The 16,928-nt window shown below is 40.5% G+C and overlaps 1 protein-coding gene across 1 annotated transcript; it reads left to right on the top strand.

Annotated features, from left to right (window-relative positions):
* The first annotated feature begins 1,488 nt into the window (after positions 1-1,488).
* LOC130552973 (high choriolytic enzyme 1-like) lies at positions 1,489-3,204 on the top strand. Its single transcript, XM_057331685.1, has 8 exons — positions 1,489-1,548; positions 1,683-1,686; positions 1,787-1,852; positions 2,041-2,184; positions 2,350-2,467; positions 2,620-2,798; positions 2,891-2,972; positions 3,072-3,204. The coding sequence occupies exons 1-8, from the start codon at positions 1,489-1,491 to the stop codon at positions 3,202-3,204; spliced, it is 786 nt and encodes a 261-aa protein (XP_057187668.1).
* The last annotated feature ends 13,724 nt before the right edge of the window (positions 3,205-16,928 follow it).

Here is a 16,928-nt window from a genome sequence, read left to right as displayed (position 1 = left end):
CAACAATAATCACTGTTGTTCACAATGAAGTAATTCATAGCCTGTGCCAGCTATCATAATCTGTGTTTATTTTGAAAACAAATACATTTTTATAAACAACATCTGGCAATTTCTCAAATGTTCAATGTTTAACATGCACACTTATTTTTGTTCTGGGGCCATAATTGTTTCATTCCTATTTTAGCAATAACACTCTGCAATGAAAAAACTATGGATTTATGTATAATTTTGTTTTATCTTTGGGTCACATCCTACTGAGAGTTTTGCACTTTCTCGTGTCATGAATTTTAAAAGTTGTTTAAATTGTAATTCAAAACGGACTCTTGGTGCTTTTTAAATGCTACTGCATTCAACACCAAGAAATACAGCCAATAAAACAAACAAACAAACACGAAGAAGTGTACTGAAGATCCTGAAGATCTCATGAGAGTTGTCGACTTCTATGCTTAACCTGCATCAGTGTATTGGTTATGTAAAATAAAAAGTAGCACAAAAATAAAGCTTCATACAAAGTCAAGATCAAAATCATTTTGAGTTGATTTACCAAAACCTGATTTAACCTGACGATCAGTGATCATGATTGATTTGATCTAGGATTTATTCAGGCTTTCCAGAGGTGATTAACAAAATTTTAGAATTTAAAGTAAAAACATCTTATTACGCATTTTTTCATACAGTTTCTGTAATTCTTAGTATCTCCTCTCATCAGTCTAATATTGTGTCTGACATGTGGTCGTATGAACTAACATGAGGGAATTTCCCACCTGTTCACACCAAGGTTCCACAAATCTCAACATGATAAAATCTTGATGCCCATACAGTATTGTCCGTGTTTACTATGTCAGCAAGTTCTGTTGCCCACATACGTGAATGCCGTAGTAACACAAACCCCCGTCAGGGTATAAAAGTGTCCTGTGGCTGCAGGATTGCACTGGCTTTGGAAATCTAAGGTAAGAGAACTGATGTGTTTTCCCCCTTGAGGTCTGTTGTAATATTTGATGAAATTGTCCGATGTTTAGCTGCGTGTGAAGAAGGGCCTATAAATTTAATCATAATGTAGATTTACATTTAAGATTTTAAATTAGCGTAGCAGGTTTTTATATAGTGTCATGTCATGAATCTAGTTTTTGAGAAACATATGTCAACATAAGTTATGTTTAATGGCATTAATATTATGTATATTTTATATGTTTGGTTAACATTTTAACATTAGATTTGGCTTTCTGTTGGATTATTAAATGCTGCCTTTTGCTTTTGATTTTTTACACAGTTTAGAAAATAATACACATTACAATATTATATACAGTGCAGAAAGAGGCTAAAAAAACCAAAGCCTCCACCCAATCAATAAAGATCACAAAATTATATAAGAAAACTGAACTGATATTGCGTATATCTAGTCATACAAGAATCTTTTAGTTTAATGCGTAAATCGTTTTGAATTAAACTGTTTTGCTGTGCTTCTGCAGGTTTTTGCCCGCCATGTTTATGACCAAAGTGACTTTTGGCCTGTTGGCCATGCTGCTGGCTTTCTCTGTTGAAGGGAAGGTATGAGACTGTACATGCTGATGTTTTACATTTATAAATGCAAATACATGTAAAAATGAAAAATGTTGCTGACTGTTTTATATATTTTTTCATTTCTGTGTTATCTGTGGTGTTCTGGCAAACCTCAAATGTAGCCTGGTAAGTCAAATACGTCCAGATTTAATACTGCTCAGATTCAAACTCAGCAAAGATTTTTATGGAATCCATTGATGAAATGATCTGATGTGTTTTATTATAGTTATTGAGGAGGACCTTGCTGAGCTGCCTGTGTCTGAACTGTTGCATAGAGCCAACAAAGGCATTGGTACGTATACACAAACACTAAAAATAGCTTTTTATATACCTCTGATTATGCTTCATGTGTGCTAAATATAGAATTATCTGCAATCTTTAAACAATAAAATAATAATAACATACACTTTTCTTTCTGACCTGGGATTCATGCATATGTTTAGATACTGAGAGTCAACTATATTTTTTTATTTCTGTAAGTTCCTGAACCTGATGAGCCCAAGCTGTTGGATGACATTGCTGTGAATGAGAAAAATGCTGATCCCTGCACATCCTATAATTGCCTCTGGCCCAAGTACAGCGACGGCAACATTTGGGTACCATACGTCATTGCCAACCACTACTGTACGTCACTCATGTAATGATTTATGATTCCACTCAGTGTCTCAAAAGAATGAAAGAGTAGAAGATTGCAGAATTGATTGCTCGAGTTTTCCAATCAGTGCAAAAGCATGTCAGTCTGAAACAAAATAATATTTCCGTAGCAAACATTGTCTTTTACTCCCTCAGCCTCCAGTGAGCTGCAGATCATCCAGCGTGGTCTAGACTCTTTCTCTTCCACCTCCTGCATCCGTTTCTTCCCTCGTAATAATGAGAGAGACTACATCAGCATTGAGTCCCGCAGTGGGTACGTAACAGAACCACGATTACAGTGGAAACAGAAAACACCACATACAGACATAAAATCAAGACGTTAAGCATTGTGTGACTGTTAGCAAAACACACAATCACATCAAAATAATCATGGTTAGAAAAAGATGTTTTACTTTGACCTTACAGATGTTACTCATACGTTGGTCGTCAGGGTTCTGTCCAGACTGTTTCTCTGGCCCGTAATGGCTGCATTTACCACAGTACTATCCAGCATGAGCTGCTCCATGCTCTTGGCTTCAACCATGAGCAAACCCGCAGTGACCGTGACAGTTACATCCAGATCGTCTGGGACAACATCCAAGATGGTATTTGTTCAATACAAGACCACAAAGTTAGATATTCAACCCTGTTAGATTTTTGATTAGGACCAATGGTGAATGTTTTGTTTGTTTATCAGACATGAAGTACAACTTCAACAAAATCAACACTCTTAACCAGGGCACTTCCTATGACTATACTTCTGTGATGCAGTACGAGAGGTGAGTGACATCACAAATGTCAAAAATGATAAGGTTTCTCTCTGTGTAAGGTGTACCTGATTCATATTCTAATGGTGTCGGTGTCATGTGTATCTACAGATATGCTTTCTCTAAGAATGGCTATCCTACTATGGTTCCTATTCCAAACAGCAATGTTCAGCTAGGTGGAGCTACTCAGATGAGCCAGAATGACATCACCAGACTCAACAGACTCTATAAGTGTTGTGAGTGACATGAAACAGATATTCATGTTTCTTCCCCTATATCAGTTTCTCAAGACATGTTTGCAAAGTTGTTTGTTTGTTTATATATATTTTTTTAACTTTTAAGGACTAGCAGATACATATGAAATATTTGAGCACTATGAGGTTACTGTACTTTTAACTCCTTATCCTCATAATGATGGCTCAGGATTTAGGATAGTTATTCTAACTGATCACCTTAATGTTTGCACAAATTGAAATTTTATTAGGATGTTTTTTATTGATATTTAATTTTTTTTTTCTTTAGGAGGAGCAGAAAAACATTCAGTGCCTAGGCAGGCATCACTTTATCAGCTGTAATGTGCAAAAATAAAAAATCATTAAAGCTATAATGAAAGAGAATATCAAACCTTTTGTCAATTGATTAATCAAAACTCATACGGACTGTGTGAGTTTCTGAAGTTAAAATGCACCTTTTCAATTTTTTTTAGGGTTTTTATAAGTAGTCAAATAGAAATTTGCTATCTTTGGGTAAAACATCTTAAAACAATCTTAAAATTGTCACAAAGAAACTGACTAGGTCTTGAATTAAGATCATCGAATCTTAAAAAAAATTACGATCCAAAAGGATATCAGTCTTCTGTACCATACATGTATTTACACAGAAGAGTTGACCTATTATGTGTTATTAGGCTATGCACAGGAAGTTTTTAGCAAGTGGATTCTATAATGCCTTATAAAAACGGGTACAGTGTTTTCTATGTATAAGAGCAACATTTAAAAATGAACTTGAAGTTGCGATCATTTTAACTTTCAGATTTTGACGCATTTCGAAGTGAAATGGAATTTTGAATGAGAAAAATAGTGGGCGTGGCTTTAGTCGTTCACTTCGATTTGATTGGATATATAAAAACAGCGGTTGCATTTTGAAATGGAACTGGCAGCAGACTGACAGTTAAAGGGGAGGAGTTAATGGTTGCTCCACCCAAGCCGTCAAACATTCGTCATCTAAGATTGATAGTCACTACAGGACAGAAGTGCATTTTCAGATTTTTACTAAAGATTATGAGGGCACACGATTTTTAAAAAGAGAATGACCCACATTGATAAACTATTTACAATAAACACTGCAATATTTCATGAAAAAATAAGCAGTGTAATTTTTTATTTCACTGGGACTTTAACAATTATTAATGGTTAAAATTATTACTGTACATCTTTATCAAATCAATATTATACTAACAACATCAGGAATCTAAACCAAAATGTTAAAGGAGTCACATGACACGGCTAAAACGAATACAGACTGTCCTCCCAAAAAAACGACCCAGTCGGTCGTTTGTACAAGCACCTTATTATGACCAACAGAATTGTGATTCATAAACACAATTATGAATTGATCAATAATTTCATTAATATTTATATATTTAAAGATATTTTTGAACCCCTAACCCAACCCCCACCCTAAAACCTAAATATTACTGAACCATACAAAACGCAACACGTGTGAATGTACAGTCACAGGTATTTATTGCATAAATTGATAAACAAACAGTATATTATAAAACAAATCGCGTTGCAAACCTTCTGAATTAAAGCCAGAAATAAATTTAGACAAATATTATCCATGTATGCAACGCATGTAGGCAGAGTTCGTTCAGACTGATGTCATGACGCAATCGAGAGTCAATAAGATGCAATCGGTCACAAGATACACGAGAACCAATGCTTTCTCACAAACAACAGCTGACCTATCACTTCGTCTGGCCGTAATTTTAAATGTGTGTTAAACCTGGAAGTTCACAGGACGTGAAAATTTACTGCAAATGGTGCTCATTTCAGCATCTTTTTCTCATTAAAGCGGCCCTAACACACGTGGTTTTTGCCAATCTCATATTAATCTTGAGTACCTACAGAGTAGTATTGCATACTTCGTATCTTCGAAGAGTATTTAGTTTGATCACATTTATAAAAGATAGATACAGCTGTACGGTTATTTCCAAAAGCATACGGCGCGTACAGGGGGGGGAGGGGTAGGCTGACCTAAAGCACATGCGCACCCATTGCCAAACAAACACAGACATCAGTTTCACTCACCGCATGCGGTTCATATCCGGCATCTTTTAGCGCTGGGACGGCTCTATATATCAGTTTCAAACGATCTCCAAATCCAGAGTTACATCCACCGTTTATATAACATTCATCACCCAAATGCAGTGAACAAACAAACACCTGAACTTCGCGAATGTATGCTCTCTCTCTCTCTCCTGTACACAAGTGAAAGTGACGTCTGTGCATGCTCCTTCTCCTGCTTTCCATGCTGCCGCATGGGTGTGCCGCGTGCTTTTCTGGGAGAATTGTCCAATAAGGGACCCTGCGTCTGTGTGGAAAGGCCTTAAAGACATCACCAACTACAAGCCACCATCCCCCAATTTTGCAGGCAATCAACACCTGGTCAATGATCTGAATGACTTGTACTGCAGATTTGAAAATGCTAACTTTACACCTCACTCCAACTCTGACATTCTCTCTACACAACACCTATCACCTTCAGTCACCCCACCTCCTGCACTTCAGATCAGTGAAGAGGATGTGTGCCGAGTCTTCAGGAAACAAAAGACAAGAAAAGCACCAGGCCCAGATGGTATCGCCCCAGCCTGTCTTAAAAGCTGTGCTATTCAACTGACCTTCATCTTCTCACAGATCTTCAACAGATCACTGGAGCTGTGCACAGTTCCTTCCTGTTTCAAGCACTCCACCATAATCCCCATCCCAAAGAAACCCAAAATCACAGGACTGAATGACTACAGACCCGTCGCTCTCACATCTGTGGTCATGAAGTCATTCGAGAGACTGGTACTGGCTTATCTGAAGGACATCACAGAACTCTTACTGGACCCCTGCAGTTTGCCTACAGAGCAAACAGGTCTGTTGAGGATGCAGTTAACATGGGGCTGCATTTTGTCCTGAAACATCTGGATAGACCAGGGACCTATGTGAGGATCCTGTTTGTGGACTTCAGCTCCGCTTTCAACACCACCATCCCATCACTGCTCCAGACAAAGTTAACCCAGCTATCTGTTCCTGGCTCTATCTGTCAGTGGATCACCAGCTTTCTGACAGACAGGCATCAGTTAGTGAGAATGGGGAAACTCACATCCAGCACCCTCACAATCAGCACTGGCGCCTCCCAGGGGTGCGTTCTCTCCTCACTGCTCTTCTCCCTGTACACAAATGACTGCACTGCCCAGGACCCTTCTGTCAGACTTCTGAAGTTCTCAGACGACACCACACTCATTGGCCTCATCCAGGATGGTGATGAGTCTGCGTACAGACAGGAGGCTGAGCAGCTGGCTGTCTAGTGCAGTCATAACAACTTGGAGCTGAACACGCTTAAAACAGTGGAGACAATTGTGGAGTTCAGGAGAAACCCCCCTGCACTCCCCCCTCTCACCATCATGAACAGCACTGTGGCAGCAGTGGAGTCATTCAGGTTCCTGGGCACCACCATCTCTCAGAACCTGAAGTGGGACAATCACATTGGCTCCATTGCTAAAAAAGCCCAGCAAAGGTTGTACTTCTTACATCAGCTGAAGAAGTTCAACCTACCACAAACTCTATTAAAACAGTTTTACTCAGCTGTCATAGAGTCTGTCCTCTGCACATCCATCACTGTCTGGTTTGGCTCAGCCACAAAGTCAGGCATCAGAAGACTACAGAGGACAGTTCGGACTGCTGAGAAGATCATTGGTGCTCCCCTGCCCACCCTCCAAGAAATGTAAGCTTCAGCGCAAGTTCTGCCGGGAAGACTCAATATCAAGTCACCTACTACGTATAGACCTATACAATTAACATCCAACCAATCATCATCCAACACTTGTAGTATATAATATCACCACTTACTCTCTGTTGAAGCCTCTGGATTTTACTCGAGCGAACAGTTGAAAAAACTAAAAATGTCACAGAAGGAATACGCCGTCTGCGACTATACAGACTCCGAAGACGATTTTGTCCCTCCATCCCCTCTTAACGTGAGGCGCAGTACTCGGATCCAGTGCCGCAACTCACCATGGGCCCAGCGGTCTTTGGATAGCATCGCCAGCACTCTCGAGGCCGCCGGCATTCCCGTCAACCCAGGAATTTCTAGAGAAAACATGCTCTGGGTAGCCCTCCCGTTAACACGGATGGAATAAGACAACTCCAGCGCCGACAACCCAGACAAAACAAGCCGGCAAGAAGAGGACCGCCAAGTCTTCTTCACCTCGGCCAGCTAAAAGATCCACGCAGCCAGTACGGATTTCATCTTCTCCTCCTCTCCCCGAACACAGCGGCATCAACACTCAGCTCATCCAAGTCGTCCAAAGCCTTTCAAAAACGATTAAAAGACTAGAATCTAAAATGGCGGTCTTTGAAAATACTTTCGCAAACACCGGAATGAACCCACAGATGAGCTCAAGGTCCTTACCGATTTTCCCTCCTTCCCCAGGCGCAAGAGACCATTCGGAAATACCTTTGACTTCTACCGCTGCACTGAAAAGACCCACAGTTCAGACACCATTCCAAGATGCTCTCGCTCCACTCACGACTTCTCTTTACAACCTCTCCACTGCCGTCCCAGCGCAAGTTTTCGATAGGCGTTTCGTTTCACCAGCAGTAGTTACGGTGTCTCCCCATCTCAGAAATAACATCATCCAAGGCTTTCAGACGGCTATGCCCATCTGCCAAACCGGATCCAACACCTTGCCCCACTTTAGCGGAGATAACATTAAATTAGACGATTTGCTTAACTCGGCCAGACAATACATCTCCAAAGGCGTGGCTCCCTCCACACTCAATGCTTATACCTCTGCCTGGTCCTTGTTTACAATTTTGGTTTTCGTTTCAAATTCCCCTATTCCCGATTATGATCATGACGGTTTGTTCCTTTCTAGTTCACAATTATGAGAATCACAATTTAAAAATATCTTCTATTCATAGATTACTGGCAGGTATTCAATTTTACGCCAGGTACTTCAACCCTGATTATCCTAGTCTCTTCACCGTCCCAGCTGTGCGCTTGCTACTTAAAGGTCTAGCTAAATCCTCCAGCAAACCAAAAGATGGACGCCTGCCCATCACATTATCCATTTTACATAGATTAATCATCTCAGTGCGTAATGGTCAGTTCTCCCAATATATTAACATCTTGCTAGAAGCCCTGTTTTTAATAGCTTTTTACGGATTCATGCGCCCAGGAGAATTTACATCAGAATCCAAACAATTCGATCCAACACGTGGTCTCTCTTTCTCCAACATCCATTTCTCAAACAATTTCTTCACGCTTTTCCTTAAGCACTCTAAGAACGACAAACTAGGATCTGGTACCACCATAACAATTTCCAAAATTAGCAACAGCTTCTGTCCCTTTAACTCCACAATACAATATCTAAAAATTCGTCCTAAAACGCCCCAACACTTCGCCCTATTTATTTTGTCCAATGTCGCTCCAGTCACTAAAGCCTGGTTTAAAACTCACCTAGCTTCCGTTTATGCAAGCTGCGACCTATCTCCCCTGCTTTACACCGGACACTCCTTCAGGATTGGGGCAGCCACTACCGCAGCCGAATGTGGGGTTTCAACGGCAGCTATCAAGTTGATGGGTAGATGGTCTTCCTCAGCTTTCGAATCAGACATAAGACCCGACTCCAAAATCATCCTTGATGCCCAGCAAGCTCTATCAAGTATCAATCAAGGTATTATTATTATTTTTTGTAATTTTTTTTCATGCATATACTGGTGGTGGTGTCTCGCTTCTCATTTAATACTCTTCGATCACGTCTTAAATTAGGCCTATTGAGACTCAGTCTCTGTCGCGGCCTATCAAGGTATTCATCTCAACGTCATGGCCTATCGATGCCCTGTCTCAACGTTGTGGCCTATCAAGGCCCTGTCGCAATGTCGTGGCCTATCGAGGCCCTGTCGCAATGTCGTGTCCTATCGAGGCCCTGTCTCAATGTTGTGATCTATCGAGGCCCTGTCTCAATGTTGTCGCCTATCGAGGCCCTGTCTCTATGTTGTGGCCTATCGAGGCCCTGTCTCAAATGTCGTGGCCTATTGAGGCCCTGTCTCAATGTTGTGGCCTATTGAGGCTTTCGTCTCAATGTCGTGGCCTATCGAGGCTCTTCTCAATGTCATGGCCTATCGAGGCCTCTGTTTAATGTCACGGCCTATCAAGGCCCCGTCTCAATGTTGTGGCCTATCGAGGCTCGTCTCAATGTCATGGCCTATCGAGGCCTCTGTTTAATGTCACGGCCTATCAAGGCGCCGTCTCAATGTTGTGGCCTATCGAGGCCCTGTCTCAATGTTGCGGCCTATCGAGACCCTGTCTCTATGTTGTGGGCTATCGAGGCCCCTTTTCTACGTTATGGCCTATCGAGGCCCTGTCTCAATGTTGTGGCCTATCGAGGCTTTCGTCTCAATGTTGTGGCCTATCGAGGCTCGTCTCAATGTCATGGCCTATCGAGGCCTCTGTTTAATGTCACAGCCTATCAAGGCCCCGTCTCAATGTTGTGGCCTATCGAGGCTCGTCTTAACGTTGTGGCCTATCGAGGCTTGTCCCTATGTCACGGCCTATCGAGACTCTCGTCCCATGCTGTGGCCTCTCACAGTCATAATCCCCAAGGGATATTCCGAATAGTCCCCTACTAGTAACCATACCACCCTTTATGACTTTCGCCCCCTCACAACCTCCCCCTTTTACAAAATGAAGGTTCACTAGAGTATGAAGATATTACAAAGTTTCACTCACGATTCGGTGAATTTTTATAATTGATGTCTTACTAACAATCTCATTCTTAATCTCGTTATTCAGGAGCCTCAAGAAACTTCAACCGGTGGGTAGAATTTTCTTCCTTCAATTCTTTGGGGGTAGGCCCCGCTCCAGAGGCTAAGCCCTCTACAATTCTTAGGGGTTGGCTGCGCCCCTGCCTTCATCATCAGGCAGGAAGTGCAGGAATCCTTGACCCTCTGGATGCAAGCTATGGACGGGGCCTACGCCAAAGAACTATATACTTTACCAGTTTCGACATTGTCGCTGACCAGTTGTCTAAATAAATGTTCATTGTCACATAATCTTGCCTCCCGAGTCTTTCTGGTAGAACTGTATACAGCCAGAGTGAGGAAAAGGGCTCAGAAAATCACCCTGGACCTCTCACATCCAAGCCATCATCTCTTCACAATGCTGCCGTCTGGTCGGCGCTACAGAGCACTGAGCACCAAAACAACCAGACACAAAAACAGCTTCTTCCCTCAGGCCATCTACCTCTTGAACAGTTAAATGTTTTTACACACCGTGCAATTAATAACTCTGTGCAATAATAATTAAGTGCAATATTAATTATATCCTCCAGATAATACACTATCTATTTTTATACAACTTTTTCTGTAAATTATATTTCATTCATTCTGCTGTATATAGCACATACCTTGTACTACAATAGTCTATTCTTATTTTTTACTTGTACATATTTACATACATACATAGCTTTACTCTCTATATCTTTATCTTATGTTTATTGTATTGTATTTCTTAATTTTTTATACCCATAGGCCCTTATTTAAATCGTTGTGTACTGTATTCTATTGTGTTATGTTCTCTGTGTACTGTTGTTGCTGTTTCTGTGTTCTGGATGCTCCTGTCACCAAAACAAATTCCTTGTATGTGCAAACATACTTGGAAAGCTCTTTCTGATTCTGATTCTGATTCTAAGAAAAATTGTTACGAAACAGTTTTGTATGTTCGAAAAAAACTTTCTGAAACTTGTACGATCGCTGGGGGAGTGTATCGAGCACAGAAATAATACGTATTACGCCCAACTCGTTTTTTGACAAGTTGACCATGTTAAGCATGAGAAGACAGCACATTTAACATTGTAAAGAAGTCAGAATGCATGACACACCGTTGCACCACTCCTTTAAAATCAATCGTTTGACCTCGGTACACTTGGAATATTTGTACGTTTTGTAAAACAATTGTGACTGTTTTATATGCTGTGTTTTATGTTATACAATAAATTAATGGGTTACGATGCTTGCTCAAAATGCGTGAATGGTGTAATTTGTAATGTAAATACAGTTCATCCTGACAGTTTAAAGTGAAAATCACACTCCAATACGTGTCATCATTGCATAGCGCAATACATAATTTTATAAAGATGGTAGACAAAAGCTTCTCCTGCTGCCAGTAGAGGCGCTATTTTAGGAAATGCTCCATGGGGTCGTATTTGGGGAACGTTGAAAATGACCAATGTGGTCGTATGAGTTGGAGGACTTGTTGAACAAATATTATATCTCCTCTCTACCCCGCCTCTCTGAAACGCCCAGATTTTTAACAAAGCTCATCACTCTGAAAAGCGAGGTGTGCTATGATTGGCCAGTTAACCAGTGCGTAGTGATTGGTCGAATACTGCATGCGTGTGACGGAAATGTAACACCTCTTAACATATTTGAAACATCAGGTTCCAAAGCAATTGTACTGACAGGTACATCCACCTTGCTTACGTATACATTTGGGCGGTCTCAGTCAACTCATACCACGAACTGACGTAGATTTGTGGGGGTGTGGTTACACGAGGCGCTTCAGGCAGGTCTTGGGTGAGCATTCGCTTTTAGATAGAATGCATCTTTTGTTGACACTTTAATTTTTGCAATTTTAGGTGTCTAATACATGCATGGGCAACTTATAACACACAAAAGACACAGAAAAACATGTGTTCGTGCCAAATGACCCCTTTAAATCTCAATGGTAACTTTTTTCTTTCTTTCTTTCTTGCTAATGATTGGAGTTGTTAGTTCATGCAAGAGTCTGGTACAATTTCACAAAGAGACCACCACCTTCAATCCCACATAAAAATAACTTTAAAGTCATTGTTGAAAAACAACAACGTATTCTACGGTTGTAGTTTTAATGAACTTTTAAAAAAGTAATAAGGGTTATTATAATTCAAGGATCCTGAATAGAATTTTCGTTAAAAAATGAATGAATTCTGTGAGTAAGAAAAATGCTGATCCCTGTATATCCTGGTTGCCTCTGGCCCATGTCTGTTGTCAGCAAAGTTTACATACATCATTGGCAACCTGTACATCACTTTTATAAAAGTTTATGATTCACATCACTGAAAGAGCATGTGAGAGTGAAACAAGTTAATATTTCCATAGCAACCTGCCCTCTGCCCTCTCAGCCTCCAGCAGTGAGATGCAGATCTTCCAGCAAAGTCTGGATTCTTTTTCTGCCAACTCCTGCATCCATTACTTACCTTTTACAAATGAGAGAGACTACATCAGCACTGACTCCCACAGTCAATTAAAACTTGCTTATATTTCCAATAAGCGCCATGCTTTAAAGAAAACTTGATCCTCCTCGCCAATTTTTCTGTAGTGTATTTGTTCACAAAGACCACACGTGAGACGGCAGGTGTACTTTCGTCACCATTTACTCAGGGAGATTGAACCCGCCCCCCACAAGCCATGCAACGCCCCACAGCTACGGCAAGTCGCTTGTCTCTAAAAGTGAACTCGTAAACATTTAATATATCACAACCACTACTTCTTGAGAGAGAGTTTTTTCATTATTGCAGATAAGATTCCCCTGTTTTCATTTAGAATAATAAAAAGGCAGGCATCAAACCAATGACCTGCCTATTACAAACCCAATGCATTAACCACTACACCAGTTGGATTGGATGGACTTGTTTGAAAGTGAAGCCCATCAAAGCTAAATATTGCCAGTTATAGCAGGGGAAATGTGCATATAGCAATTGGGAATTTTGCTGTCAGAAACCAGAAGTTAGGTATAATCCGAGGTCAGAACCAACTGCAAATGGGTGGGTCAGCTGCAAGTGGGCTGTACATGTCACATATCCGCTCCCTGCCACCAGAGGTCGCCACACACCACATTGACTGTTTCATCCTGGACTCTATTTCCCAAGATCCCCCAAGATTACACCCTCACCTGTTGCCAATCACCCAGACACTATATAAACCACACTCACTCCATTACACACTGCTCGGTATTTTTTGTCTAGTGCTTAATTTATCCTTGCCTTGTTTTTGACCCTTTGCCTGGTCCTGTTTTGTGACCATTTGCTGAGCCTAGTCGAGCCCAAGAGTCCGCTCCTGAATCTAGTCGAGCCAAAGAGTCCGCTCCTGAATCTAGTCGAGCCCAAGAGTCCGCTCCTGAATCTAGTCGAGCCCAAGAGTCCGCTCCTGAATCTAGTCGAGCCCAAGAGTCCGCTCCTGAATCTAGTCGAGCCCAAGAGTCCGCTCCTGAATCTAGTCGAGCCCAAGAGTCCGCTCCTGAATCTAGTTGAGCCCAAGAGTCCGCTCCTGAATCTAGTCGAGCCCAAGAGTCCGCTACTGAATCTAGTCGAGCCCAAGAGTCCGCTCCTGAATCTAGTCAAGCCCAAGAGTCCGCTCCTGAGCCAAGTCGAGCCCAAGAATCTGCTCCTGAGCCAAGTCGAGCCCAAGAGCCTGTTCCTGAGCCAAGTGCAGTCCACGAATCTGTTCCTGAGCCAAGTCCAGTCCATGAATCTGTTCCTGAGCCAAGTCCAGTCCACAAATCTGTTCCTGAGCTAATTCCAGTAAAGTCCAAGAGGCTGTTCCACCAAAGTCACCAGGGACTCCACCCAGACCACTCCTCCTGCCGCTACCCCTCTGCTCCTGTGCCATTCTTATTGACCTGGCACTCCGTCCCGCCCCCCGGGCCCGCTTCCGCTCCACCACCCTCCTGGATTGTATTATTAGGAGCTTCTGGAATCCGCTCCTTAGAGGGGGGGGCTCTGTCACATTTCTGCTCACTGACACCAGAGGTCGCCACACACCACACTGATTGTTTCACCCTGGACTCTATTTCCCAAGATCCCCTCTGATTACACACTCACCTGTTGCCAATCACCCAGACACTCCATAAGCCACACTCACTCCATTACACACTGATCAGTATTTCTTGTCTAGTGCGTCATTTATCCTTGTCTTGTTTTTGACCCTTTGCCTGTTTTGTGACCATTCACTGCTTGTCTCAACCTTCTGTTAATAAAGCTGCATTTGGATCCTACTTTGCCTTCCTGACCCCTTTGTTACAGTATAAATCTCCAGAGGTTTTGATTGTCTTTTTTAATGTTGTGTTGTAGTATTGGTTCATTATCCATGGTTGGTCGTGGTATATTTTGTATTTTAGGCAAAACAAAAAGGTGCAACAAAAGGGCAGGAATGCATAAGTCCTATAGGACTGATCTCAGTTAGCCTAACACAGTGCACGAAGCTATAGAAGTACACACAGTACATATAGACAATACATATGTGCAATACTTTTTTTAGTATAGTAAAGGATAGAAAGAGTGGGAAGGAGATAGAAATCGGAGTGTGTAGTGTTGTGTCAGGTATTGACAAAAGAGATGTGTCATTTGCCAATTCCTCAAAATATCTAAAATTCCGCTGTTCTTAATAATTGGTCACAAAGAAAAACTGGAGTGTTGCCAGTGGCTCAGAGAAATCGTGCTTTCTGAAATAAAAATACAATAATAGGTGTAAATATTATTTTAAAATTAATATAAAGACATCTATGTCGCTGTGTGTTTATTTGATGACAATTTTACAATGCCATGCTGGACGTAACTTGAGGTTGCAGAGATCTTCTGGTGGACTAAAACATGCTTTGTTCATAAAAAGTTTTTTTTAAACAAATTTATAAAAAACTCCTTAACAAATTGCGATGAAAACAAAACTTTAAACTATGATGAAAATGCAATATTTAATATTCACTTTGTGCCATTCTCATTCAATGCATGTAAATCCAGACTACTTGCGTAAACCCTTGGGTTCAGTGAGTATCAAACACTGCACTGTAGCATTGCAAAAATATGTACTTATATTGATAGCTGGTGTATAACCAGAAACTTCTCAACAAATCTCTTTTCTTCAAAGGCAGGTGTTTTATTCAAGTTATATTTGGCTTTTACAGGTTATTAGACAACACCAATGACAAACTCTGATGTTTTCAGCAGAGAGCATTTGATATTTATTTACCATTTTAAAATTAATTTCCTAAAAATTGTTCCTTTACAAAAAACCTAACTGCCCTCACTGCTATTTTCCTTGAAGCCTTTAGTAACCTTCAAAAATAAAGTCATAATAAATGCATTTAATACTTCACATTTGCAGTATCCCTTTCTCAATTGTAAATACTTGAGATCTTGCATTTATTAAAGTGTCATTCCAAAAAATAATAAAAATAAAACTTAAAAATTAGAGAGAAGATACTTAACACATAATATAAATATGTTTCTGTGACACATGTAATTAATTTACCACCTGAGGTTCTGTGTTGTTGTGTGGCATTCTATCAATAGTGCGCCTTTTGTACTTAGTTTGTATTAGCCTAATTTCAAAGAAGTACGTCTAACCATGAGAACTGATACATTAAAAAAGATTTAGATTTATAGTTATAATGTTAATCCCATAATCATTTTTTTTCTGATCTCAACTCTAGCTTGACCTCGCATCATTGTTTAATGTTTAAAAAAACACTTGTTGCAATTAGGTAGAAGTTAACCAAAAATGATTCAATCACGTTATTCTGAGATGTATGAATCTTGTTGGATATACTTGATTCATTCATGTTCCCACTACATGAAGTATCTGAGTAGAGTGTACCTGTTAATTTTTTGTTAAGAAAACTTGACACAAACACATGGAACCACTGTCCATGGTTGATTCATGTTAAACCAAAGAGCTATTTTTTAGTGAATGAGGAAGTAAACAAAAAACAAGGATAACTATATCTGTGGCTGTCTTTAAAAAGGACAACTGCACCAATTCTGTAAAAAATCCCACTTTTTTGTTTTGTATTCTTTTTAGGTTGCTTTGAATCATAGTAGGCTATGTCATGTAATGTTTATATTTGAGAATTCTGTGGTCTGATTCGATTGTTAGATGAGTTTCTGTGTGTGAAGGTATACTTCGCTCTCTCCTGGCAGAGGGTGTGAAATAAATGCACGCGGGGGATGCATGAGGTGATATGTGGCAGACTGCTGGTCTCTTAGCAACAGCACACGTACAGGAGAGTCAGAGAAATGAAATCGCTCTTCAAAGTGATATATCTCACATTAACTGATATGATGATACCATCTTTACAACAAGATGTAATGTTGAAAGTAATTGAGAGATTTCCTTGTGTAAATTTGAATCCAGTAATGGCTACACATGAACTTGACCTAACCTAACCAAATATTTTTTACAGCTTCTGTGACACCACCAGCCTTAAATCACTTTAGATTTGAGTGATAATGTAACACTGAACGTTATCGATCTCTGTGCATTGATGTAAAAGTTTATGATGACAGTGTGGATGACAGGGACACTCTACAACACGTTGCTAGGCTAAATTGTTATTGTACACATTTTTACATATGACCAATTGTTTCTATTGATAATTCTTGATATATGTACGTAGACAGTAATTGAGAACTATGATTTAAAGTTAATCCTCAGAGGTTATAGGATAATGAAAAAAATTATTGACAAAAATGGGTCAGATCATGAATAAGGAATATTTGACTCTCCAAAAAAGAGCAAATACTGCATATGGTCCATAGTTCCAAATTCTTAGTGTATTCATACGTCCCTCCGAGACAACAGCGTGCTCCAGTTTGTCCAAAACTGTCTCCTCCCTCCCCCCATCTGCTCCTCAGGAGGTGAGAATGGGTTTGAGAAGTCCCCC

This window comes from Triplophysa rosa, linkage group LG1 (genome assembly GCF_024868665.1).
Source record: "Triplophysa rosa linkage group LG1, Trosa_1v2, whole genome shotgun sequence".
Classification (NCBI taxonomy): Eukaryota; Metazoa; Chordata; class Actinopteri; order Cypriniformes; family Nemacheilidae; genus Triplophysa; species Triplophysa rosa.
The sequence above is the reverse complement of the archived record's forward strand: the minus strand, read 5'-3'. Positions and strand labels throughout refer to the sequence as shown.

What these genes read in the sequence shown, in the direction of transcription:
- LOC130552973 (XM_057331685.1), top strand. Translation starts at nt 1,489, where the DNA reads ATGACCAAAGTGACTTTTGGCCTGTTGGCCATGCTGCTGGCTTTCTCT. An exon ending in CTGGGACAACATCCAAGATG is followed by an intron (nt 2,799 to 2,890) that starts GTATTTGTTCAA and finishes TTTGTTTATCAG; the next exon opens with ACATGAAGTACAACTTCAAC. An exon ending in TCTGTGATGCAGTACGAGAG is followed by an intron (nt 2,973 to 3,071) that starts GTGAGTGACATC and finishes GTGTATCTACAG; the next exon opens with ATATGCTTTCTCTAAGAATG.